The 27,072-nt window shown below is 41.0% G+C and overlaps 1 protein-coding gene across 4 annotated transcripts in view; it reads right to left on the bottom strand.

Moving 5' to 3' along the window:
• The window catches only part of CADM2 (cell adhesion molecule 2), a 1,028,770-nt gene that overhangs the window by 248,998 nt on the left and 752,700 nt on the right, over window positions 1–27,072 (bottom strand). For all 4 annotated transcript variants that reach the window (XM_074971701.1, XM_074971709.1, XM_074971692.1 and 1 more), the window contains one exon: window positions 5,684–5,833. In XM_074971701.1, coding sequence (XP_074827802.1) covers window positions 5,684–5,833 — 150 coding nt within the window. The remainder of the gene's footprint in view (window positions 1–5,683; window positions 5,834–27,072) is intronic.

Below are 27,072 nucleotides of genomic sequence, written 5' to 3'. Positions count from 1 at the left end.
CTCCGACTGGTTTATGAATGTTATAATTCTTGACATCTGATTTGTGTCCATTTATTCTTTTACGTAGAGACTGTCCAGTTTGACCAATGTACATGGCAGAGGGGCATTGCTGGCACATGATGGCATATATCACATTGGTGGATGTGCAGGTGAACGAGCCTCTGATAGTGTGGCTGGTGTTATTAGGCCCTGTGATGGTGTCCCCTGAATAGATATGTGGGCACAGTTGGCAACGGGCTTTGTTGCAAGGATAGGTTCCTGGGTTAGTGGTTCTGTTGTGTGGTATGTGGTTGTTGGTGAGTATTTGCTTCAGGTTGGGGGGCTGTCTGTAGGCAAGGACTGGCCTGTCTCCCAAGATTTGTGAGAGTGTTGGGTCATCCTTCAGGATAGGTTGTAGATCGTTAATAATGCATTGGAGGGGTTTTAGTTGGGGGCTGAAGGTGACGGCTAGTGGCGTTCTGTTATTTTCTTTGTTAGGCCTGTCCTGTAGTAGGTGACTTCTGGGAACTCTTCTGGCTCTATCAATCTGTTTCTTCACTTCCGCAGGTGGGTATTGTAGTTGTAAGAATGCTTGATAGAGATCTTGCAGGTGTTTGTCTCTGTCTGAGGGGTTGGAGCAAATGCGGTTGTATCGCAGAGCTTGGCTGTAGACGATGGATCGTGTGGTGTGGTCAGGGTGAAAGCTGGAGGCATGTAGGTAGGAATAGTGGTCAGTAGGTTTCCGGTATAGGGTGGTGTTTATGTGACCATCGTTTATTAGCACTGTATTGTCCAGGAAGTGGATCTCTTGTGTGGACTGGACCAGGCTGAGGTTGATGGTGGGATGGAAATGGTTGAAATCATGGTGGAATTCCTCATGGGCTTCTTTTCCATGGGTCCAGATGATGAAGATGTCATCAATATAGCGCAAGTAGAGTAGGGGCGTTAGGGGACGAGAGCTGAGGAAGCGTTGTTCTAAATCAGCCATAAAAATGTTGGCATACTGTGGGGCCATGCGGGTACCCATAGCAGTGCCGCTGATCTGAAGGAATACATTGTCCCCAAATGTAAAACAGTTATGGGTAAGGACAAAGTCACAAAGTTCAGCCACCAGGTTAGCCGTTCATAGAGGAGTAAATAATAATGTGACTCTTTTATTGAACCTGCTATCTAAGAACCTTGGACAATTTTACCAACATGAGTTATTTACATCTCACAAAACCCATGTGAGGAAGGTATCCATTATTAGTCCCATTTTTCAGATGGAAAAATGAAGACATCTGTTATGTGACTTGACCAAAGACACAGGAGAGAGAGGTACAAGGACAGTTCAAGTTAAAAGCAGTATCCCAGTCTAATATTTTTCCATGTTTTATTTATAGGCATATAACATGTAGGCAGTAGCACCATATCTAAATTATTCTAGAATGAGAGAGACTCGGGCAGAGAAGACCAACTTTAATGATATGTCCAGATTTGAAGAGACAACTGCACGAAAACTAATTACCAGCATTTCTTTGAGATCAAACTGCCTGTTTATTCAATCACAAAGTTTGGAAGTCTCCCAGTGCTCGTCTAATTGACCACTTATTTTGTTGAAAGCTGGTGTGTAAATCTACCGCACAATAGCCTGCCACACACTAACTCTCCATGTGGACCCTGCTGCTGCACACTGAACATTTTCCAGTCAGTTTTGACTATCACACTTTAATCTACTCCAATTTCAAAGCACACTAGGGAACATTCAGTGTGTGTCAGTGGAACCCACAGGGTTACTTAGTAAGCAACACAGTAATGTGCAGTAGATTCACCCCAGCTTGCTGCCAACTAAGTTTTTATTTACACAAGCCCTGAATAATAGTACCATTAGATGAATCCAACAATGTTACCCACGGCCAACCCTAGCCATTTGGGTGCCCAAGGGTCTGGGAGGCAGGAGCTGTGGGGGGGCACTTTGAGGGCCCCCACAGGCCCAGAGTGGCCCTGGGGATTAGCAGGGGGCTGGGAGCATCTCCTCCCATCCAGTCCCATTGTCCTAACCAAGTAGGTAATGCTTCTTCTCAAATACCTCACTGATATAGTCTATTTTTGTGAACTAAATTTACATTAAACATGTCTTTTTTATCATCAGAAATTGTCTTTGGATGAGACAGTCCGGCTCTAAGTCCTTCTGTACCACCATCTTGTAGTTCTATTTTTTGCAAACGTTAGGGCCTCCATGAAGAACAGCATCGTGGAGAGGGCATTTCAGACCTCCTCATCCATGGGTAACTTTTCTACTTCTGGAACATGTGCTATTGCATACCGTCTATGTCAGCTTACTCTCTTGCTGCTGTACACACCAGCCATGTATTTGATATTCATCTGGCCCCCATCCATGATAGTACCGGAGCATCTTCTAAGAATTTAAAAGTAGGAATAACAGTGGCACTCTCTCTCTTCCTTCCAACCAACAGAAGAAATAGCTTGATTAGTTTGTGGGTGGGTGTGGCATGGTGGTGCATAATTACTGGTGGAAGGTTAAGTGAAGGGCATGTATTATTTTAATTCTGAATGTGGAAGGGTCTGTGGTCATTCTGATCTCTTGTGGGACTGAGCTTCCAGATCCAACTCCTATAAGAGTTGTCTGTCTCCACCTATTCTTTCACTGATTTTATGGGTCTGATAAACACACCTGTACCAGGAGGTTTACATGGCTATGAAGGGAGAGCAGAGGTGAAAGTAAGCCAGTACACCCCGGTTTGGCGTACCAGCAAGAGCTGGTGCGCCGTACCGGGGTGGATCGGCTTCCCCAGGTGCAATTTAAAGGGCCTGCAGCTCCCAGCAGTGGCTGGAGCCCCTGGCCCTTTAAATTACTGCCAGAGCCCTACTGCCAGAGCCCTGGGGTAGCGATGGTGGGCCTGGGGCAGAGATTTAAAGGGTTTGGGGCAGTAGCGGCGGCCGAGCCCTGGGCCCTTTAAATCATCCCCGGAGCCCTGCCACCGCTTCCCCGGGGCTCTGGCAGGCTCCGGGGACGATTTAAAGGGCCCGGGACAGTAGTGGCAGCCGGAGCCCTATCCCCGGAGCCCGGCTGCCAAAGTCCCGGGGACGATTTAAAGGGCCCAGGGCTCCGGCCGCCGCTACCGCCCAGGGCCCTTTAAACTGCTGCCAGAGCCCCCGGCTGCCGCTGTTACCCTGGGGAAGGGGAAGGAAGCACTTGGTACAGGGTGGGCCGGGGCTGGCTCTGACCCCCCAGCCCCGCCCATTCCACCCAAGGCCCCGCCCCTTCCGGGGGCCAGAGCCAGCCCCAGCCCAGCCCCGTACCAGTAAGTCCCTAGACTTACTTTCACCCCTGAGGCAGAGAGATGTGTCATGCAGCTAGGGCCAAAACCAGTGGAGAACTCAATGTCTGGGCACTGGAATCAATGGTTGAAGCAGATGTACTGCACCTAAGAGTAAGCTCTCTTTGCCTAAATGGGCACAAATGATGTGCCTGTAAGAAGAGAGGGCCCTGACTCAGACTTCTGCTTCAATACTGGTCTCAGGATGGACTTAATGCTGTTTCTGAGGGACTTAAGGCTGTCTAAACTTTCAGAGCTAGAATTCCATCCTAGCAATACAAGACCCAAAGGGAAAAATCTTGTAAAGGAAGTATCTTTCCTTTAGGCCTAAGTGGAAGCACACATAGACAGAGCTGCTGATTAAAGCTGTGAAACCATTATTTGAGTTGGATGAAGTGGGGAGAGAGAGTGGCAATGACTTCTGCATGGCATTTCATCCTGCTGCTCACTTCCCCCAGCAGTATAGTCAAGGATGGGATTGTCACATGAACATGATGCAATGCCTTATAAATGTAAAATTACTGAATATGCATGATTTAAGGACCAGGCATACTTCTGGATCATTTTAGCAGTTTTCCTGTGTAACAGACGCATAGTAATTCCTCTGCAAATAAATCTGCACATATTCCTCAAAGTCTAAGGACAGAGCTGAAAGTTCAGTGAAAACTGCAGTTTTTAAAGTTTCCTTTAGCCTCCTGGGTCTTCTGTAGAGAATATATATTGTTCATAAATTCTTACTATGCAACAAGCCATTCATAAATATTATTGCTGCACTTTATTATAAAGAGACATATTACTATTGTCAGTGAATAGTGATAAATCGAGTTCATGCAGCAAATTTAATTCATACCAGAACAGATTCATACATGAAATTAACCTGGGGTTTTTTTATTCCTAGAATCTTTTTAGCATCTTTTAAAACATCATTCAAATGTATAGAAGTTCTAGATATTGGGTTTCGCCTACAAGAGAGCTCAGACCCATTACTTTTGCTTATGTAGGTATTCCTTATTTATACAAAATCACTGGGATTACTCACGTGAGTAAGGGTTGCAGGATTGGGTTTTAGGAATATTAATACATGGCATACCTTCATTATGTATCTTTAATCCAACGTTCATAACATACCTGAGACTTAAAGGAAATTGCAAATCCCTTGATAACACATTACGAAAATAGTTACACAAAGGAAAAAGGAACCATTTCAGTATCTTAATTAGATTCTGTTTTGCCTATTATATTAGTAGCAATGGAACTTATTCAGTTTGAAAATATTTTGATTGCAGGTTCTGTAGATATAATACAACTGCTTTTCAAATCTGCTTTTAATCAAGCACACAGTTCCACACAAAACCTGCTCTTCAAGCTTGATCCCGCAAGATGCTAAGCACCTTTAACATCATACAGCAAAACACTTAATCAGTGCTTAACTTTAAGCTCCTGAGTACTCCCATTTGCTGGATATGGGCCAGAGTGCCCAGCATCTTGCAGAACTGAGTCCTCACTAAAGGATTAAATATAAACTCCATCAAGCTTCACTACTACTGGAGCCAAAAATCAAGATTATTGCAGTTTTGAAGCCAAATAGAGATTTTATGAAATGTAGCTCTGTTAATGCTCACATGTTTTTATGTATGAAATCTAAAAGGCATTCCCTTGTTAACATTTTACCTCAAAAGATACATTTCTGGGCTTATTCAGGTCAGATGGATGCACAAATCTTGGGAGCAAACCCTATTAAACAAGCAATATTTGTCTTATGAAAAAGAATAGAAATTGTTCCTATTTTTTTCATCTGGGTAGACCACCATCACAACCTATGAATCATGTAATTAGTAAAGCTCAGACAGCAAATATAAGTGAACTAATTAATTAGTTGTTTGGCTGAATAACCATGTGATGGTAACTGCACACTAATTGTTTAAAAACTAACAAACAAAATCCAGTAAACTTGAGCCAAATACTATCTATCCTTCCACCAACTACCACAGACAAGATATGGCGCTTACAAGCTACTACATCCCGCCCCCCCAGCCCTCCTTAACCCGCCTTCAAAATATATCTGAACAAAGATTTCCTGTTCAATTTGCAAATATCATGAAAAATGTTGTTCTTTTCCTCCCACCACTTAATGTAGGCAATGAAAACCATATAAGAAATCAAGATATACAGTACAAAAATAACTTCAAAGAGAGTTAGAAACAAACTCTGTATATTTAATCAAAAATTATAAGTTAAGTACTCTTTAGAGTATATGGATATTTAATACTTAACATAAATACAGTTCTATATTAAAACAGTTTGGGAATAAATGAATGATCTGTCTCATTTAAGATATTTGTTATCATAAAATATTTCAAAATTATTGAAGAAAATATATTCACCTTTCTTGTCATCGAAGTACAGAGTTTGTTGAGCTGGATTTGACCACTGGAGGGAGGTGTTATCATTTTGATCAACCCTGCAGGTCAAATTTGCTGTTCCCCCTTCAACAACTGTAACATTCTGTGTGAGTGGAAACTGCCCTTGGCTGCCTGAAGGGGATTAAAGAAAACAGAAACAAAAAAAAAATCCTGATTACATGAAAGTTATAGAACAGAATTTATTACATTAACTTCTCACAGCCTGCAGTCTGAATTTGATGTAATAGTCTTACCAAAGGGGGGAGGGGAGAGAAAAAAAAAAGATATACCAGAAATATGTTTTGTATCAGAGAGTTAGCCAGGTTAAATTTAGGAGCTGCAGATTATTTAATATTCATTATCTTCTAGGAAGTAGCCTACAATCCTTATCCCTCCCTATTCAGACACACAAACCAAAAACCATGTCCACAGATGCTTCATTATATATGGTTCTTATTTTGAAGAACATGGTTAAATGTACCTAAAAATCTAGACTATTTATAACAACATCTGCTAAAAGCAGGAAATATTAAAAACAACAAAACAAAAACTATGAAACTCTCAAAATCAACATGAATTTTTTTTTTATTTAGCCAGAAAGATAGGGTCTCACATTTTTTTGATAATTTTCTTGATGGTTTTGTTTGCCAGTTTTGGTATTTTGTCTAAGAACAAGTGTGGTGTGAGGAAGTATCACCTGAACTTGTTTGGGGATAGACTTGATCTAATAGTCCTTTCACATCTAACTATTATGAGTTTATCCCAAAAGTGTTATAGAGCACATTAAGAATTTGCTGAAAAAAAGAAAAATGTGAAGCTGTCCAAAATACCTCTTATACACATTTCCAGGTACATATTTAATATAAAGAGCAATTTTGTGAAATCAGCACACACTTTGTTATGCAACGGACTCAACACTGTCAAGAAAACACAAAGAGGAACTAACAAAAGCAGGAGTTAAAGTTTTTAATGTGCATGTGGGGAAAGCTTACAAGTAAAATATACTACTTGTTTTGCTAGAACCACTGGCATAAAAGAGTCTTATAATGGAGAAGTACAACACGTAGACTGGCACTGAAGAGTATGAAAAGCCTGAAGTGGAAAACATCCTTACAGTCCTAAATGTAACAAATAGACAAGTTCACGTTTATGTCATACTATTATATCAAACAATATTAACTTACAATATACCAGTAGTTATAACAAATGCCCACAGATCTGGCATAAAACTTTAAGTATTATATTTTAGTGGCACTGATCACATAACTCTGCCCAAATAAATGAGGGATTGGGGTTTAGCCTATACAGAAGGCAAAAATGATTAAAAACAAGTGCAATTATGCAACTATGCAAAGAAACTGAATAAATTATAAACACACACTATTGTTGACTTGGTTATAGTGACAAGACAGAATCCAGGGCAAGTTTTGATGGCTGTGCAGTAGCTTATGCAAAATGAGTTTGGTGGTGTTACTCCAGTTCCTGCGAGGTAGACACCCACAAAAAACTTTACCGCAGCTGGCAGCCTTGTTGGCAGTCTCGCAAAAAGTGCCAAAAACCTTGAAGACTAACTAGCCTCTCACAACTAAAAGTGGACTGTTCAGTTCTGGGTTGGAATAAACTGGAGATCACTGAGTAAGCTTTCTGCTGTTGCTTAGGCTGTTCTTTTCTGTAGAAGCAGCATCCTTCACAAGCACTCAATTTACATTAAAATACTTTATTGCCTAAATTTTTGTATTTTGAACAAAATAAATTAGCAGCAGTTGCAAGAAAAGTCATCTCAATAAATAAAATCAAATGAACTCACAGTTTTAATTCCTCAATTAAATCAAAAATGTTTCCTTGGCATGAGACTATAGTAGCTGGAGGAAACATAGGATAAAAGAGTTGTCATCAAAATATCAAATTTGAGAAAACATTATTGGAGCAAAAACTGTACATTCTGTGTCAGCCATCTCTTTTATACATTAAATTATACAGAGAGTAACCTGACCAAAAAAACCTGTATATTTAATGGAATGGAATGGAATGGAATGGAATGGAATATTTATGGTAAGTAGAATATAGGGAATATTGAAAATATTACAACTAGTTTAACCACTGCAAACAAACACCAACATTTTCATGACACCCACTGTATTTGACATTTCTTGAAATACACACATTAAAAATACCCAGTGAATGAAAAATCACAATGAAGAAAAAATTAGAAGACTTGTCATATTTTTCCATCACTTCTCCCCCTCCCAATCCCAATGTTTCCAGGAACCTCACAGCAATTCTTCTTGCTTGAATTCAAGTTTTAAAAATCCAGAAAGGCACACACAGCATGCTATTATTTCCACTAAATTACAATAGACTTTCCAAACAAATAACCTTCTAATGCACAAATTCTGGCTCAGTAGTTGTAAAGGCTAAAACACATTTTGTATACAGAATATGTAAGTATGAACTACTTTAATACTATTAACACAAGTAGCTGGTTCCAGAGAGGACTGCAGTGAAATTCATGAGGCACACTGGAGAAAGAACAGGAAAAATAGTTTAAACAAGTGCTCTACAAGCAACTGTTCTGCAAAAACTGCTCAAGACCCTAACTACCATAAGAAGGTTTCATATACTGTGTTCATGGAGGTATCATTCCTGCAAGATGTTGAGCATGCTGGCCCTGAAACAGCAAAGCACTTAAATGTGATTAATTTTATGCATGTGAAGAGTTCCATTAAAGTCAACAGTACTTAAAATTAAGCATGGACTGGGGCCATGGTGCTAAGCGTCTTGCAGGATTAAGCTGCCAATTACCTAAACAAGTACTAAATCCTAAAGAAGTCTCCTTCTAGATAAAAGTTTTTGGAGCTGTTAACCCAGAGAAGCTAGCAGCAAATTACAATAGTACTGTGGAAGCCCTCTCTCTTCGGGGCAACAAACAAACAAACACACTGTAGTCCTGTGGAATTACCCCAGGCCTGAGACTTTGGAGACCAGATATATATTCCAAACTAACCCTTTGACTTACTACATGACTTCAGGCAAGTAATTTTACCTCTCTGTACCTTGTTACACGATCTACACAAAAGAAATGTTGATGCTTACTCATCTTACAAAACGCTTTGGGATCACCAGATGTTCTGTACTGTGTACATGCAGAACATTTTGATTTGACAGATGTATAAATGTTCCCAATTTCTCTCCTCAGATTTCAGTACTTCCTGTTGGTAAGATGGAACACAAATGCACATGTTGAAAAACACTGAGAAGATGAGTACTTCAGTTTAGCTTCTGTGTATCACTTCTATTCTTACCTCCATGTTCAGAAAGATTTGCTAATCTATGTGGTTGTAATAATTTCTCTTCTCATCCAAACATGACTCCTCCACAGATACTTATCCTATCTCCTTTAGTGCTACTAAGGCTGTCCTTGTGCTGCACACCCTAGTCTTAAGCCCATCTGTTACACGTTTTTGGAGCTTGGTTGTCATGACAATCTCAGTGATTTTACCTAGGTGTAGAGATGGGGCAATAGTCAGAGAAATTTCCTGTGTCATGGGTTGTGATGCTGTGGGTGGTGCATGTGGGGATGGGGGGCTATTGCATTTTTCAGTGGAGTTCAAAGGTTTGTTTCTTTAAAGAAGGAGCTGTTAATTTCCATTAGCAGTGATCACTGTCATTCTCCGTAGGCCTTTACCAGGCAGCAGAGGCATAGATCTTTTTCAGAGGTGATATCTCAAGTGTTTCTAAGAGCTTCTAGAACTCATGGTATGTTGGTATGTCACGTGGACAAATTTCTTCAGGACTGGTGAAGTGGTTAATACCATACAGTCCAGTTCAGAGTTCTGTCTCGAGCTCTTCACAGAGGTCAGTGCAGGAGTTGGAGACTTGTGGTACACAGTCTGGGCTGATCAGCTGGTTCACTATGCCGTGAACGAGAGTGGGTCTCTGCTGGCCCTGATTTGGGGGTTGCAAAGGCACAGGAGAATAAGGTTCTCTTTGCTTTTGTCACTGCAGTGGAGCATTCCTGTAAGAAACCTTTGTGCTCTTGGTGATATATTCACATGATTTACACCATCAGCATATTAGTCTGTCTATGCTTTTCATATGACAGTTTGTTGATGAATCATGGAAATCTCTGCAGTAGATGTGGGAAAGAGGGAATCTTGGGGTCAAGATGCTAACTGTGGGGGACATCAGGTGAGTGCAGTGTGTTAGCAATTTGCTGGCTTTACATATTCCAGTGTGTCCATGCTTCCCCACATCCCTGTGAGGTATGTACATTTTATTACCATTTTTCTTATGTGGAAATTAAGATAAAAAGAGAAGTTATCTGACTCACTAAAGGTCACACAGGAAGCCTGTAGCAGAGCTGAACTTAGAACGGATTTCTTCTACTCAGTCCTGTGCTTGAACCACAAAACAATCTTTCATTTTACCACCCTTCCTACCTTGAATCTCCTCACATTATTTCAGTACTTCCAGTTTCAGCCAAAACCAGTGTGCACAGGTGTGAGAAAATGCAAGACTTGGTGAGGTAGATACAAAGTAAAGCCTTGATTCAAATCCATTAAAGTCTTCATATTGATTTCAGTAGGTTTTGGATAAGACCTTAAAAAGCATGAGTCCTCTTAAAGGCAAATGCAAAGCAGGGTCATTTTAATAGTGAGGAGAGGGAGACAACTTCCCATTTCAAATGATGCGGTGCTTATTTGACAAGGAGCATGAGTGTAAATTAGTTTTGGCTTATTTTCTTAGAAAGACAGCTCAAAAGAAATTAAAAACAATGGGGGTATGATGAACAATCCAAAACATATTTAATCAGTTTTTCAGGATTACTTTATGTATATATAATCTCTCAACATGTAAGTCTCTCCAGAGATAGAGTTTTATTTTGAGAAAACATCACAAGACGTTGCAATTAGGTTAGCAGAAATTATATCCTGATCTGAAATGTAGATGACTATAAAGTAGCCTAAACATGGGCAAAAGTCCAGGATTGGATTAATTTTTTATAGTTTTTCAGTTTTCTAGCAGGAATTAATGCTTTTGTTGTGTAAGATTTATACCAAAACAACAAGAGAAAGGTAGAATCCTGGAAGCCATGCAGCATGCTAATCAGCATACTGACACATGAAGAGGAGAGATGCAGAAATGAGTATTGGTTCTAGTATCTGATTTCACTTCTAAAGAGTGATTACAAATTTATGATACTATACTGACAACAAGACTATAGACAACTCAATAACTGATACATGAAAGACCCAACACTTTTTGGCTCTGGAAGGCAACCCAGAGACAATCTAGGATGCACATTAAATTGCATCCATTCAGTTTGGTCAAAGAAATTGGAATTTGCTTTAACTCTAGAAGCAGAAAAGTCCCTTGAATGGGTTGAGTGGCCATTCCTAATTGGCTGTTTTGAATTATATCAATTTAGTCTCAAATTTGGAATACAAATACCTCATATTTAATCTACAGCATGAACACATTGGTATCCCAAACTAAAGAAAAGGGGAACAGGTCAAAAGTGTTTGCTCTCTCACTACTATTTTTTCCATTAATAGAGCCACTTGCAAAGAAAATTAGGAGTTAACAAGAATATTGCAGGATTCACTACTGAAACTAAAGAACCTAAAAGGGATACTGGAAATAAAAAATTGCTCATTTCTTGGGGTAACATTCTAGGATTTTTTTTCCTGGAAAGCCTAATTGCTAATGTAGTCCAACAGACAACAGTATACATTTATAGTAACTAATTTCAGAGTGAGGAATTTATAAAATAGAAATGGAAAGTGTCTTTGTAACTTCCCCTTGAGCCTATATTTCTAGGGTGACCAGATATCCCAATTTTATAGGGACAGTCCCAATATTTGGGGCTTTTTCTTATATAGGCTCCTATTACCCTTCCATTCCCATCCTGACTTTTCACATTTGCTGTCTGGTCACCCTAAATATTTCTAGCTGCATAATTTTGCAACAGGAAACAATAAGACCACCAACTCAAGACATAATTGAGTTAGAAGCCAATTTAACTCTACATTCTCAGAGAAGAGAGCTTACAGGTAGAACATTTTAAAAAGTGTACATAATTTTATTTAAACTAGGCTATAAAGATAAATGAAAAAAGTGAAAAAAGGACTGACAATATACCCAAGGAAATATTTTTTTTATATAGTGACTGAGTCAGACCAGAAGGATATAAGAGAGTGGTGGAAGGCAGGTATATTAGCCTCAGGATGAGCAGGTCCCTGTTCCCTGGATAGTCAAACAAAGACTACTCCAGTCCAATCAAGACACCTGATGCCAATTAACCAGTTAAGGTCATTAAGCTAATGCCGGCACCTGACCCCAATTAACTGGCAAAGGGTCAGTTAAGGCTGTTAGGCTAATGGAGACAGGTGGAACCAATTAAGGTCTCCTTTCCAGTTCCCTCGAGAGAGCCCAGGTGAAAGGAGCTGGAGGAGGAAGCTGTATCCTGAGGTTAGGGTAACCAGATAGCAAGTGTAAAAAAAAAAAAAAAAAAAATCAGGACTGGGGTGGGGTTAAGAGGTCACTATATATGAAAAAGCCCCCAAAATCAGGACTGTCCCTATCTGGTCACCCTACAAAAGAAAAAAAATAAGCAGTCATATTCTGGTACAAGTGAAAGAGTTTAAGGGAGAAAGATGTCTTCCTTTGAGGGAACTGCCAGAAAGAAGGGAGATAGTACTGAACTGGAACTTCAATAATGCCCAGAAAGTTAATTTTGTGTTCATAAAAAACACTATCTTTCTGTAACGCCATACGAAGGGTCAATAATCAATACCTAGAGGTGACTATTTTCCCTTCCAACATGAAGAACACTTGAAAGCTAGCTGAGTGAACAGGAACCTATGACCACTGTCAAGGTTCCTTCCCCACTCTGAATGCTAGGGTGCAGATGTGGGGACCTGCATGAAAACCTCCTAAGCTTACTTTTACCAGCTTAGGTTAAAACTTCCCCAAGGTACAAAACTATTTTACCCTTTGCCCTTGGACTTTCGCTGCCACCACCAAATGTCTAACACCGGTTACTGGGAAAGAGTTCATTTGGAAAAAAAAGTCTTTCCCCCCCAAATCTTACCCCCATTTTCTGGGGAAGGCTTGATAAAAATCCTCACCAATTTGCACAGGTGACCACAGACCCAAACCCTTGGATCTTAAGAACAATGAAAAAAGCATTCAGTTTCTTAAAAGAAGAATTTTAATAGAAGAAAAAGTAAAAAGAATCACCTCTGTAAAATCAGGATGGTAAATACCTTACAGGGTAATTACATTCAAAACATAGAGAATCCCTCTAGGCAAAACCTTAAGTTACAAAAAGACACAAAAACAGGAATATCCATTCCATTCAGCACAGCTTATTTTCTCAGCCATTTAAAGAAATAATAATCTAACACATATCTAGCTAGATTATTTACTAAATTCTAAGACTCCATTCCTGTTCTGTACCTGGCAAAAAAAATCACCCAGACAGACCCAGACCCTTTGTTTCTCCCCCCCCCCCCAGCTTTGAAAGTATCTTGTCTCCTCATTGGTCATTGTTGTCAGGTGCCAGCGAGGTTATCCTAGCTTCTTAGCCCTTTACAGGTGAAAGGGTTTTTCCTCTGCCCAGGAGGGATTTTAAAAGGTGTTTACCCTTCCCTTTAGATTTATGATAACCACATTCCCACACTGAAAGACAGATTCACAAGAAGACTCAATCACTTAACTATGTCCTAAATTGAGATGTCAACCTGTAGAAAGTATTCTTTTTTCTAAAAAAAAAAACAAAAAAAAAAAAACAGACAGACAGTTGGTCCAATACCTCAGGAGACAGAGTAAACATGCAGGGTTTAGTCTAGTATAATGAGATTTACCCCCACCCCAACCCCAACCCACCTTTATGGAAGAAAAGGCAGTTGGGTCAAATTGCTACTCTGTGGAATGCATATCGGTTTCAGTAAATGCTTTATTCAGCCCAAGGTTCAAAAGAAACTAGAGGCATGCAAATTGTGTTCTGGAAGGTTTGACAGATACCAGTATATGTATCACTGCCTGCAAATGAATTATTTTTGCAGACTTTCTGAATCAGATCACCAAGTTTGCTCTTTAAGCCTAACAAAACTGACTTTTTACAAATTGATGTTATTCATTGAACTACTAAGCTTTAGTTATGTATACCAGTGCAGAAGCTCATCTATTCTTTAAAATCTTCCTTTATACATACTGCAGGAATTTGTTATTCTTAGTATTAGACAATAAACAGGGGAAGAAAAGAAAATGTGTGCTAACCACACATTACAGCATCCCATCCCAGACTATAAAGTGTATTCAAGTGGTTTTGTGGGTATTAAATATTCAAGTAAACTCATATGGTCTATATTTCAAAATGCTTGAAGAGAGAATCTTCTGATAGTTCAATGAAAGCCAAGTTTCCCTTCCTCCCAATTCAGACTCTCCTTATCTAAGCCAGATGCATTTTAAAGAATCCTAATTGAGGTTGCAGGAACAAACCATCCCGATGTGTAGAAAGAATAGTAAATATAGCAGGCAACCAGCTTGGCTTAACAATGCTTATATTAAACACAAAAAAGAAGCTTACAAGAAGTGGAAGCTTGGACAAATGACCAGGGAGAAGTATACAAATATTGCTCAGGCATGCAGGAGTGAAATCAGGAAGGCCAAATCACACTTGGAGTTGCAGCTAGCAAGGGATGTTAGGAGTAACAAGAAGGGTTTCTACTGGTATGTTAGCAACAAGAAGGTGGTCAGGGAAAATGTGGGCTCCTTACTGAATGGGGAAGGCAATCTAGTGACAGAGGATGTGGAAAAAAATAATGTACTCAATGCTTTTTTTGCCTCTGTCTTCATGAACAAGATCAGCTCCCAGACTGCTGCAATGGGCAGCACAGCATGGGGAGGAGGTAACCAGCCCTCTGTGGAGAAAGAAGTGGTTCAGGACTTTTTAGAAAAGCTGGAAGAGCACAAGTCCATGAGCCAGATGCACTGCATCCAAGGGTGCTCAAGGAGTTGGTGGACGTGATTGCAGAGCCATTGGCCATTATCTCTGAAAACTCATGGCGATCGGGGAAGGTCCTGGATGACTGGAAAAAGGCTAATGTAGTGCCCATCTTTAAAAAAAAAAGAAGGGAAGGAGGAGGATCCTGGGAACTACAGGCCAGTCAGTCTCACCTCAGTCCCTGGAAAAAAAATCATGGAGCAGATCCTCAAGGAATCAATTCTGAAGCACTTAGAGGAGAGGAAAGTGATCAGGAACAGTTAGCATGGATTCACCAAGGGCAAGTCATGCCTGACTAACCTAATTGCCTTCTATGAGGAGATAACTGGCTCTGTGGATGAGGGGAAAGCAGTGGACGTGTTATTCCTTGACTTCAGCAAAGCTTTTGATACAGTCTGCCACAGTATTCTTACCAGCAAGTTAAAGAAGTATGGGCTGGATGAATGGACGATAAGGCGGATAGAAATCTGTCTAGATCATCAGGCTCAACGGGTAGTGATCAATGGTTCCATGTCTAGTTGGCAGCCGGTATCAAGCGGAGTGCACCAAGGTTTGGTCCTCGGGCCGGTTTTGTTCAATAGCTTCATTAATGATCTGGAGGATGGCATGGATTGCACCCTCAGCAAGTTTGCAGAGGACACTAAACTGGGAGGAGTGGTAGATATGCTGGAGGATAGGAATAGGATACAGAGGGGCAAATTAGAGGATTGGGCCAAAAGAAATGTGATGAGGTTCAACAAGGACAAGTGCAGAGTCCAGCACTTAGGACAGAAGAATCCCATGCACTGCTAAAGACTTGGGACCAAGTGGCTAGGCAGCAGTTCTGCAGAAAAGGAACTAGGGGTTACAGTGGATGAGAAGCTGGATATGAGTCAACAGTGTGCCCTTGTTGCCAAGAAGGCAAACAGCATTTTTTGCTGTATAAGTAGGAACATTGCCAGCAGATCAAGGGACATGATCATTCCCCTCTATTCAGCATTAGTCTGCATTAGTCTATTCAGCATTAGCATCATCTGGAGTACTGTGTCCAGTTCTGGGCCCCACACTACAAGAAGGATGTGGAAAAATTGGAAAGAGTCCAGCGGAGGGCAACAAAAATGATTAGGGGGGCTGGAGCACATGACTTATGAGAAGAGGCTGAGGGAACTGGGATTATTTAGTCTGCAGAAGAGAAGAATGAGGGGGGGGATTTGATAATTGCTTTCAACTACCTGAAAGAGGTTTCCAAAGAAGATGGATCTAGGCTGTTCTCAATGGTACCAGATGACAGAACAAGGAGTTATGGTCTCAAGTTGCAGTGGGGGAGGTATAGGTTGGATATTAGGAAAAACTTTTTCACTTGGAGGGTGGTGAAGCACTGGAATGAGTTACCTAGGGAGGTGGTGGAATCTCCTTCCTTAGAGGTTTTTAAGGCTCAGCTTGGCAAAGCCCTGGCTGGGATGATTTAATTGGGGATTGGTCCTGCTTTGAGCAGGGGGTTGGACTAGATGACCTGCTGAGGTCCCTTCCAGCCCTGATATTCTATGATTCTAAGAGGAAAGTATATTTAAATACAGATCTTGATTCTGCTCTCTGTGTTCTAGAGTTGGACATGAAAGAATCTTTCTGTAAGAGACAATTAAAATCACTACTGTTCTTTCCTTGCTAATTGGACATCACCATTCCTTCAATCTTCTGAATGTACTGAGTGACATCAAATCATATGTAAACTTCTTTAGGCTCAAACATTTTCTCACAAGCTTCTGACTGATCTCTTTAATACTAATTCTATATGAGAATCTGAAAGAATCCCCCCTATTAACATCTCACGGTGTATCTTAGTTCCATTCTCCTATCTGATCACCATCTATGTCTCATCTTAACTAATTTTTCATTCTTTTTGTAGCCAGTGCAAGGAAGGAGAGAGTAGAGAGAGGAAAACTTAAGTTGTAATCATAAATGTTGGAAGCTGTATCAAAACGTCATTCTCTCATACGATTATCAAACATGTTTCTCAGTGAAATATTCTGTAACTTAAGGGAAGACAGACATAATTTAGCTAAATATTATAATTTTGTAGTGAGATCTGTATCCTTAAGTTATGTAATTAGATTCTGCATATTTGATTCAATAAACTTTTTTTTTTTAAAAGCCTTCAAATAAACTCTGGTAATAACACATATTCTTCATTGAAAACATATTGTCAAAGGACAAAAAAAACAAAACAAAACAAAACCACAACCCGCATGGCCCCACAGTATGCCAACATTTTTATGGCTGATTTAGAACAACGCTTCCTCAGCTCTCGTCCCCTAACGCCCCTACTCTACTTGCGCTATATTGATGACATCTTCATCATCTGGACCCATGGAAAAGAAGCCCTTGAGGAATTCCACCATGATTTCAACAATTTCCATCCCACCATCAACCTCAGCCTGGTCCAGTCCACACAAGAGATCCACTTCCTGGACACTACAGTGCTAATAAACGATGGTCACATAAACACCACCCTATACCGGAAACCTACTGACCGCTATTCCTACCTACTTGCCTCCAGCTTTCACCCTGACCACACCACACGATCCATCGTCTACAGCCAAGCTCTGCGATCCAACCGCATTTGCTCCAACCCCTCAGACAGAGACAAACACCTACAAGATCTCTATCAAGCATTCTTACAACTACAATACCCACCTGCGGAAGTGAAGAAACAGATTGATAGAGCCAGAAGAGTTCCCAGAAGTCACCTACTACAGGACAGGCCTAACAAAGAAAATAACAGAACGCCACTAGCCGTCACCTTCAGCCCCCAACTAAAACCCCTCCAACGCATTATTAAGGATCTACAACCTATCCTGAAGGATGACCCAACACTCTCACAAATCTTGCGAGACAGGCCAGTCCTTGCCTACAGACAGCCCCCCAACCTGAAGCAAATACTCACTAGCAACCACATACCACACAACAGAACCACTAACCCAGGAACCTATCCTTGCAACAAAGCCCGTTGCCAACTGTGCCCACATATCTATTCAGGGGAAACTATCACAGGGCATAACAACATCAGCCACACTATCAGAGGCTCGTTCACCTGCACATCCACCAATGTGATATATGCCATCATGTGCCAGCAACGCCCCTCTGCCATGTACATTGGTCAAACTGGACAGTCTCTACGTAAAAGAATAAATGGACACAAATCAGATGTCAAGAATTATAACATTCATAAACCAGTCGGAGAAAACTTCAATTTCTCTGGTCACGCGATTACAGACAAGAAAGTTGCGATATTACAACAAAAAAACTTCAAATCCAGAGTCCAGCGAGAAACTGCTGAATTGGAATTCATTTGCAAATTGGATACAATTAACTTAGGCTTGAATAGAGACTGGGAGTGGCTAAGTCATTATGCACGGTAACCTATTTCCCCTTGTTTTTTCTTACCCCCCCCCAGACATTCTTGTTAAACCCTGGATTTGTGCTGGAAATGGCCCAACTTGATTATCATACACATTGTAAGGAGAGTGATCACTTTAGATAAGCTATTACCAGCAGGAGAGTGGTGTGGGGGGAGGTACTTTTTCATGCTTTGGGTGTATAAAAAGATCTACACTTTCCACAGTATGCATCCGATGAAGTGAGCTGTAGCTCACAAAAGCTTATGCTCAAATAAATTGGTTAGTCTCTAAGATGCCACAAGTACTCCTTTTCTTTTTACAATCCTAGTAGATGAGGAGCCCGATACCTGCCAATGGTTTTCACCTAAATAAGCAATAACTCAATGACTTGGCATTGATCAACATGTAGCTATATCTGAGTCAACTCAGAACATTCCCTGAAGAAACCATTTCTGTTTTTCAAAGAGCAAAAGCCACAGTGGTTAATAAGATGTGTTTTCCACTTTTGATCATTTGTTCATTCACAAAGATTTCAGTTCTGGTGATTTCACCCATCATGTCAATGTTTATTTTCTTTGATGTTCAAAGTCTTTTGTAGTGCCAAACTAGATCGACTGAAACATTGCTCTCTTTAAGCAAATAGAAGTTGCTGAAGGAAACAACTATTAATTTAAGTCAGAACTTGATATTTTCTGTAAATGTTATACAAGTAAAGCAGACTAAGGGATTTCACTCTGGGAATCTTGTGGTGATATAGTTTCAACTGACTCTTATGGCCAAATGCTACTAAATCCATGGGGCCAGATCCTCAACCGTTGTAAGTTTTCATAGCTCCGTTAAAATAAAAAGTTACAGAACTAAGACAATTTGCACCAGTTCAGGATGGGGTCCCTTATTTTCATCACTTGGACAATTGCTCTCAAATGCAGAGCAAATGCTGTCCCAACGAACAATAAAATAAATTATGATGCATTTCTAAAAGACTGAGAAGGCCTCTTTGTGGCTCTACAAGTCTGAGTAAACCAACTGCGCAAATTTTATAATTTTCATAAAAATGAATATTTGGGGGACCTAGCTGGCTTGCTTCCATTAGCATTAACAGCCATCTCCGTCCCTACTCCTGTAACCGACAGTTAAGGTTATATCCTGCCATTCTTTCATGCACAGAACACTGTTAGGGAACAGTCAATGTGAGCTTTCTCTGTTGATCAATTACGGTTAGGCCCTAATTAGTGTCATTTACATGTAGTTTTAGATAAGGATACGATTTAGTCTTGGAGGTCAGTGATGTTACGGGTTCTGTGACTTTACCAGCCCTCCCTGACTCTAGCTTCAGCTGTCAGTAGCGGAGCAGGTGTTATGCGTCCCTGACCCACTTTCCCTCCCTGTGGCTTCAGTCGCGTCTGGAGTCCGAGCTGTGCCCCCGCAACTGTGCCAGAGGGGCTGGGGCTATCAGTCCCTTTCCCACCCCAATGAAGATCCAGGTATCATTCCTCTCCCTCCCCATTATTTTTAGTAGAAGTCTTGGGCAGGTCAGAGCTCCTGTGAAATTTTCCGTCCGTGACTTTTACTAAAAATAACCATGACACAATCTGCAGCGTTATTATAGATAATTAAATATTTGAATGTGGTCAATTTTGATACAAAATACTTACATTATATTATTGGCTTTTCTTGTTTATCTCTATGGCCTATGAAATATCTACTGATATGGCAGAGCTGTTGAGCGGCAAATCTCCCTGCTGATTGAGGTCAGTAAGCTGCTCATGAATCCAGCAGATGTTTCTGTTGTCTAGGCCAATGGAAACCGTATGGACCCCTTCTTCTTCATCTCCTCCCAGGAGCAAATGTTAACACAGCAGATATCTGGATGTATGCCATACAGCAACAAAGACAAGAGAAAGCTGCTGTGGCATCTATAAGTATGGTACTGTATACAGATCATATTTGCTTTGTTCATCTCAGATTATTATTTACAATTACCATACTTACTGTATTCCCTTCCACATTATATTCTTGTTTTGAAGATATGTATGGGGCAACCTCTTCTGTGCTATTAAGCTTCAGTGGACCACAGATGTAAACTAGAACAATATTTTCTTGCATTATGTAAACTTCTATTTCAAGACAAGAGACAACTTTAAAAGTGTTTACAGCAATCTGCAGGCCATTTTGAATAGAGTGCCTATAACATGCTGGAGATGTTTAAAATAGGGGATTTAGGCACACGGTGGAATTCACAAGGGGGACTTAGGTACCTATCAGCAACTTTAGTGATGTCCCTTATGTTCCTAAATTTCTGCTAGTAGGTATAGTCATAGCTACCTCAGTCCTGACACCAAACAGCTTAGTGCTTAGCTCAAACCTAAACCGCAGCAGGATCCACAAACTAGATGTTCTCCTGCTGGGCCTGATCAAGTAGATGTGCTCAGAGGCCATCTTGGCACAAAGCACAGCCAAAGGTTGTGATGCCCCTCATTATATGATGTTTAGAGAACTCACACAGAATATGGGAGCACTGGGTTCAAATTTGCACTCTGCCTGATGTGGACCAGGTCTCCCATCTCCCACTTAAATAGTCACTGGAGCTGGGACTTGAACTTGGCTCTGCCACATCCCAGGTGAGCGACCTGAGCACTGGACAACAGAACCACTCTTTCACTCTGACCCCCATGAATACTTAAGTATTTTATATAAAGTGGAATCATCGACACTAGCGACTGAGACAGACACCCCGTATGGCCCAGTGGTTAGGACACTCATCTGGGGATTTGAACCTAGGCCTCCCGCATCCAAGGTCTAATGACTGTACTGTTGGATATAAGGGGAAAAGCATCTCCTCCGTCTCAGTTTTTTTTTTTGAAAGACCTGACTCCAGGCACCTAACTCCAGGAGAGAGTTCACAGCTCCTGTGTGAATCCTGAGTGGAAGGAGGCACCTCCCTCCAGTCCAGAGTTGGACACCTAACGCCCTTTGAAGAGCAGACCTTAGGCCACATGCCTCTGCTCAGCATTTACTACTGGCAAACTTAGGCACCTAAAAATGGGGTTCACAAAAGTCAGTATGCTGAGTAAGGAGTGGCCTAACTCTCCCCATTGTTCGCATAGGGAAACTGGGGGCCTAACCTGAAGTTAGGAATTCCGTTTGGCAGCAGGGCACTTAGAAGTAAGGCATTCAATGCTCAGCCCAAGCCCCCTTTGTGAATCCCACCCACAACTCCCATTTATTTTAAATATTTACTTTCATAGAAGAGGAGTTGTGTGCCTAAACTCCTTAGATGCCTTTGCAAGTTTCAGTCTAGAGCTATACATTTTTAATTGTTTATTCATTCATTACAACCACTGCATGTTCCATTGTAAAATGGTAGTTCCACCACTTGTCCTGTACAACAGGAATGTCAGTGCATGTTTCTATGTCCTGCATAATCGCCGGTTCTTCCTTAGAGTCATGTGATTTTGGTATGTCTTCTTGTACCAAGCATTCCTTACATTTGCTGAACACAGTTTTACCTAACAGCTGCAAGTGTACACTCAACCATTTCTAAAAGTGTGTCTTGTGTTTATTAAAATTCCAATAAAAAACCCAAATAGGCTATAATAGCCATGATATTGCATTAGTGTGAAAAAGTTTCTGAAGTTTGAAATATATAAAACACAGCACATCTATGGAAAATATATATAAATAATCTACTGAAATAAAAGAAACCAGTGAGTATACGGATATATGCATTAAAGTAATTTTCTAGCTCAGTGAATCCATGTCAGAAATGGTTGCCTATGCTAAAATAACACTTCTTTCTTTGCTCTAAAAATCTTTTAGTTGAAGACTTTTACTTTATAAATTACTGAATTATTTTAAAGGTGATTTGGTACCTAATAAAACGTTGAGCTGAATGGGTTTCTTCGTAAGGCAACTGCAGCATCTGAACACAGCTACTGGGAAAGTGCGCGCTAAATTTGTTCTGCATGTTAGTGAGAAATAGTTTGCTTTGCATATGTTTAATATTAGACAAAATAAAGGCTCAATTTAAAGGGTAGCTGGAAAATTCCATTTTAGATCACATCAGTGTCTCTTTAGTCTTTGTGATTTTGTATATAAAAAGGGATTTTTCAGGACTAAACTGCAACAGTATTTTATCATGAGTAACAAGGAGGAGTGCAGTTGTAGAGGTATCTGTAAAGACTGGGATGGAAAGTAGCTGCCAAGTGTCCAGATTATAGTGTGTCAGAATGAATGAGTGCAACACACATCCTCACACACCAAACTCCACATTTTCAAAAAGTTATGTAGCCCTATAATATTCTGTTCCACTTCCGTAATTAGGAAAAACTGCTCAGTTATCGAGAACAATTAGTCCCACTTGTGGTTCAAGGATGGAGGACAGGTACAAGTCCTGTGATGCACACCTGTGATTAAGAAAATTAACAAAAGTACTCAAGGATGAAAACATTTCATTTTTTTTTAAGAAGTATGTAGTGTAGTTAAAGAATGCAGAGGGAAATAGGGCTCCCAGCAGAAATTATTAATGGAGAGTTGTTAATTTAGAAGGTGAGTAGGGTTGCCAACTTTCTAATGGCACAGAACCAAACACCCTAGCCCTGCCCCTTCCTGAGGCCCCACCCCATTCCCTGAGGCCCCACCCCTTCCCACTACATTCCCCATCCCTTGGTGGCTCGCTGTCCCCCACCCTCACTCACTTTCACTGGGCTGAGGCACGGGCTTGGAGTGCAGGAGGGGGTGAGGACTCTGGCTGGGAATGCAGGCTCTGGGGTGGGGCCAGGGATGGGGGCTTTGCAGAAGGAGGCTCCAGGCTGAGGCCGAGGGATTCATAATGTGAGAGGGGGCTGCGGGTTGAAGCAGGCGGTTGGGGATCAGGGGTGGGACAGGGGTGTGGGGTGCAGGGATGTGTGAAGGCTGTGGGCAAGGGGTTTGGAGTGCAGAAGTGCGGCTCTGGATTTGGGGGGCGGTCTTGCGGTTGGGGCTCAGGGTTACTTCACGCAGCTCCCGATCAGCAGCACAGAGGGTCTAAAGCAGACTGCCTGTCTGTCCTGACACTGTTGCATTGCGTGAGCCCCAGAAGCGGCCAGCAGGTCCAATACTAGTAGGCATGGGGGGCAGGAGGCTCTGCGCACTGCTCTCGCTCTCTGCGCACACACCCATCCTGCCTCCATTGTCTGGTTCCCGGCCAATGGGAGTGTGGACCTGATGCTTGGGGCAGGGATAGCGCACAGAATCCCATGTCCTACCCCTGCCTAGGAACCAGACCTGCCGGCTGGTTCTGGGGCGCAGTGCATGCCAGAACAGTAGGGACCAGCCTGCCTTAGCACCACCAACCAGACCTTTAATGGCCCAGTTAGCAGTGCTGACCAGAGTCTCCAGGGTCCCTTTCTGATCGGATGTTATGATCTAAAACCGGCCACCTGGTCACCCTTACGTGAGAGAGATTATATCTTTTATTGGGCCAACTTCTGTTGGTGAGATGGACAAGCTTTTGAGCAATGTAAACTCAAAAGCTTGTCTCTCTCACCAACAGAAGTTGGCCCAATAAAAGATATTAACTCATCCACTTTAAGTCTCTCATGTCCTGGGACTAACATGGCTACACCACCAATGCATGCAGCTTAGAAGGTGGTTAGTTATGTGAGTGAACAATTTGAGCTGTAACAGGCACATCTGCATGTAACATTTGTATAGTTTTCTTTGCAAAAGGTTCTGCTAAATCTTAGCTACATTAGTACTTAAGGTTTCTGATTTTAGGCCAAATCTGAAACCCCAGAAAGGAAACATTTGAGCAACATATTCACCCAGAATACTGAAGGTTAGCAGTGTTGGGGATTTGCACAACCCTTAAAATCTCTCATACTCACTAGAAGTACATCCCAGGGTCACAGAGATAGGAGGATATTTGATATAATAAAATAATATTTTTTCAGCTCCAATAAAAATAATTTAAATTCCTAAAAAAAAAAAGCTATAAATAGCCCAAAAAGAGACTCATTTGAAAAAAAAAGACAAGAAACCACAGTTACATGATAAGGGCAGTACTCACTAGGAACACTACTGCAAACACAGAGAGTCAGCTCTTCACAGTAAAGTGGAATGCTTCAAAATATTATCCATGCCTGGGGCAGGTCAAAAGTTAAAAGACACATACTGATTCGATGTCTGTCTTTGATTCAAGGTAAATTAACTCTATTGAATTCAGCTTTCATTATTGTTATGAAGTACATCCACCCATCATTCATATTTGGAGTCAGATCTCCAAAATTGTTTTAACCTGCTTACTGAGTTTAAACCATGTCATATGCCATAGCTGAGCAAAATTGTTTTTGTTTTGTTTTTTTTACCATCAAGCAGTAGGGAATACAACAGAGGGATTTTTTTGTTTTGAAATCCTTTCTCCCCTTTTTGTATGTATGCTTGCTTGATGTTAACCTGTTCTGCAACCAGTTCTTTAGTATTGCTGCCCTTTGCTGAAAGCTAGCAGATGTCCTGGGCCTTGCAGTCTACTTCCCAGTGGAGAAGAAATCAGTGACATGGAGTCTGGGTATATTCTAAGGACATAAGAATGGCCATACTGGGTCAGACCAAAGGTCCATCCAGCCCAGTATCCTGTCTACTGACAGTGGCCAATGCCACGTGTCCCAGAGGGAGTGAACCTAACAGGTAATCGAGTGATCTCTCTCCTGCCATCCATCTCCACCCTCTGACAAACAGAGGCTAGGGACACCATTCCTTACCCATTCTGGCTAATAGCCATTAAAGGACTTAACCTCCATGAATTTATCCAGTTCTCTTTTAAACCCTGTTATAGTCTTACCCTTCACAACCTCCTCAGGTTGACTGTGCACTGTGTGAAGAACTTCCTTTTATTTGTTTTAAACCCGCTGCCCATTAATTTCACTTGGTGGCCCCTAGTTCTTATATTATGGGAACAAGTAAATAACTTTTCCTTATTCACTTTCTTCACGCCACTCATGATTTTATATACCTCTATCATATCCCCCTTAGCCTCATCTTTTGCAATAGGGAAAAGTCCTAGCCTCTTTAATCTCTCCTCATATGGGACCCTGAATCCCTAATCATTTTAGTTGCCCTTCTCTGAACCTTTTCTAATGCCAGAATATCTTTTTTGAGATGAGACCACATCTGTATGCAGTAGTCAAGATGTGGGCGTACCATGGATTTATATAAGGGCAATAAGATATTCTCTGACTTATTCGCTTTCCCTTTTTAAATGATTCCTAACATCCCGTTTGCTTTTTTGACTGCTGCTGCGCACTGCGTGGATGTCTTCAAAGAACTATCCAAAATGACTCCAAGATCTTTCTCCTGATTAGTTGTAGCTAAATTAGCCCCCATCATATTGTATGTATAGTTGGGGTTATTTTTTCCCATGTGCATGACTTTACATTTATCCATATTAAATTTCATTTGCCATTTTGTTGCCCAATCACTTAGTTTTGTGAGATCTTTTTGAAGTTCTTCACAGTCTGCTTTGGTCTTAACTATCTTGACCAGTTTAGTATCATCTGCAAACTTTGCCACCTCACTGTTTACCCGTTTCTCCAGATCATTTATGAATAAGTTGAATAGGATTGGTCCTAGGACTGACCCTTGGGGAACACCACTAGTTACCCATCTCCATTCTGAAAATTTGCCATTTATTCCTACCCTTTGTTCCCTGTCTTAACCAGTTCTCAATCCATGAAAGGTCTTCCCTCTTATCCCATGACAACTTAATTTATGTAAGAGCCTTTGGTGAGGGACCTTGTCAAAGGCTTTCTGGAAATCTAAGTACACAATATTCACTGGATCCCCCTTATCCACATGTTTGTTGACCCCCTCAAAGAGCTCTAATAGATTAGTAAGACATGATCTCCCTTTACAGAAACCATGTTGACTTTTGCCCAATAATTTTTCTTCTATGTGTCTGACAATTTATTCCTTACTATTGTTTCAACTAATTTGCCAGGTACTGACATTAGACTTACTGGTCTGTAATTGCCAGGATCACCTCTAGAGCCCTTTTTAAATATTGGCGTTACATTAGCTATTTTCCAGTCATTGGGTACAGAAGCAGTTTTAAAGGACACGTTACAAACCATAGATAATAGTTCCACAATTTCACATTTGAGTTCTTTCAGAACTCTTGGGTGAAAACAAAGAAGTCACGGGACCAGTTGGCAAAGTTTATCAATTAATTCTAAAACCTCCTCTAGTGACACTTCTAGTGACTAACTAACTTGCTTTATTTACATGGGCACAAACGGCATACAGGCAACCTCTTCTTTCAGAAATCTCAGCCCAATCCCCAGAGAATGACTCTGCCTCAAGAACTGAGTCCAATCAGAGACCCAGGCTGTGAGGAAACACTCCTGCTACTTGTGCAGTTCCCTCTACTCAGAGCCTTAAGTAACAGGACAACCACCACACAACTTTTTTCCAAGACTGAACACTTGTTTGCATCCTACAAAAAGGAATGCAGAAGACTATGTAACAACATCACCTAACACTTACCAGGACAAGCATTTTAAAAGCCAATAACAAATTACTTTTCATATCATTAACAGTAAAACAAATGAAATAACCCCTCTATAGGCATGCACATACTAGTATCATTTATTTATGTTCTATTCACTTTTATGTGTTGCTTCCTACCTATAAGTAGAGCCATCTCTAAAGAGAACAATAGATTCTTATTCAATCCATATTCTCCTCTGTCTTGTCTCTTTCCCACTCATGCACATAGAGCAAGTTACACGGAAGAGGTGGGGTTGGCAGAACACATCAGTCTCGGGCAAATGTTGTGTGGCTGCCGTTTTGTTCTGCCAACCCCGCCTAGCCTAAGAGTTGTTTCTTCACGTCACATTGAAATCCACATACACAAGCAAATTATGCATTCTTTGTGAAATATGAATGTATGTCTTTAAAATACTAAAGCAAATTGTGTGGCTTTAGCTAAAACATAAAATTTGCCCTGT

Source organism: Natator depressus, chromosome 1, assembly GCF_965152275.1.
Source record: "Natator depressus isolate rNatDep1 chromosome 1, rNatDep2.hap1, whole genome shotgun sequence".
Lineage (NCBI taxonomy): Eukaryota > Metazoa > Chordata > Testudines > Cheloniidae > Natator > Natator depressus.
This window is presented reverse-complemented; position numbering and strand designations above follow the sequence as displayed.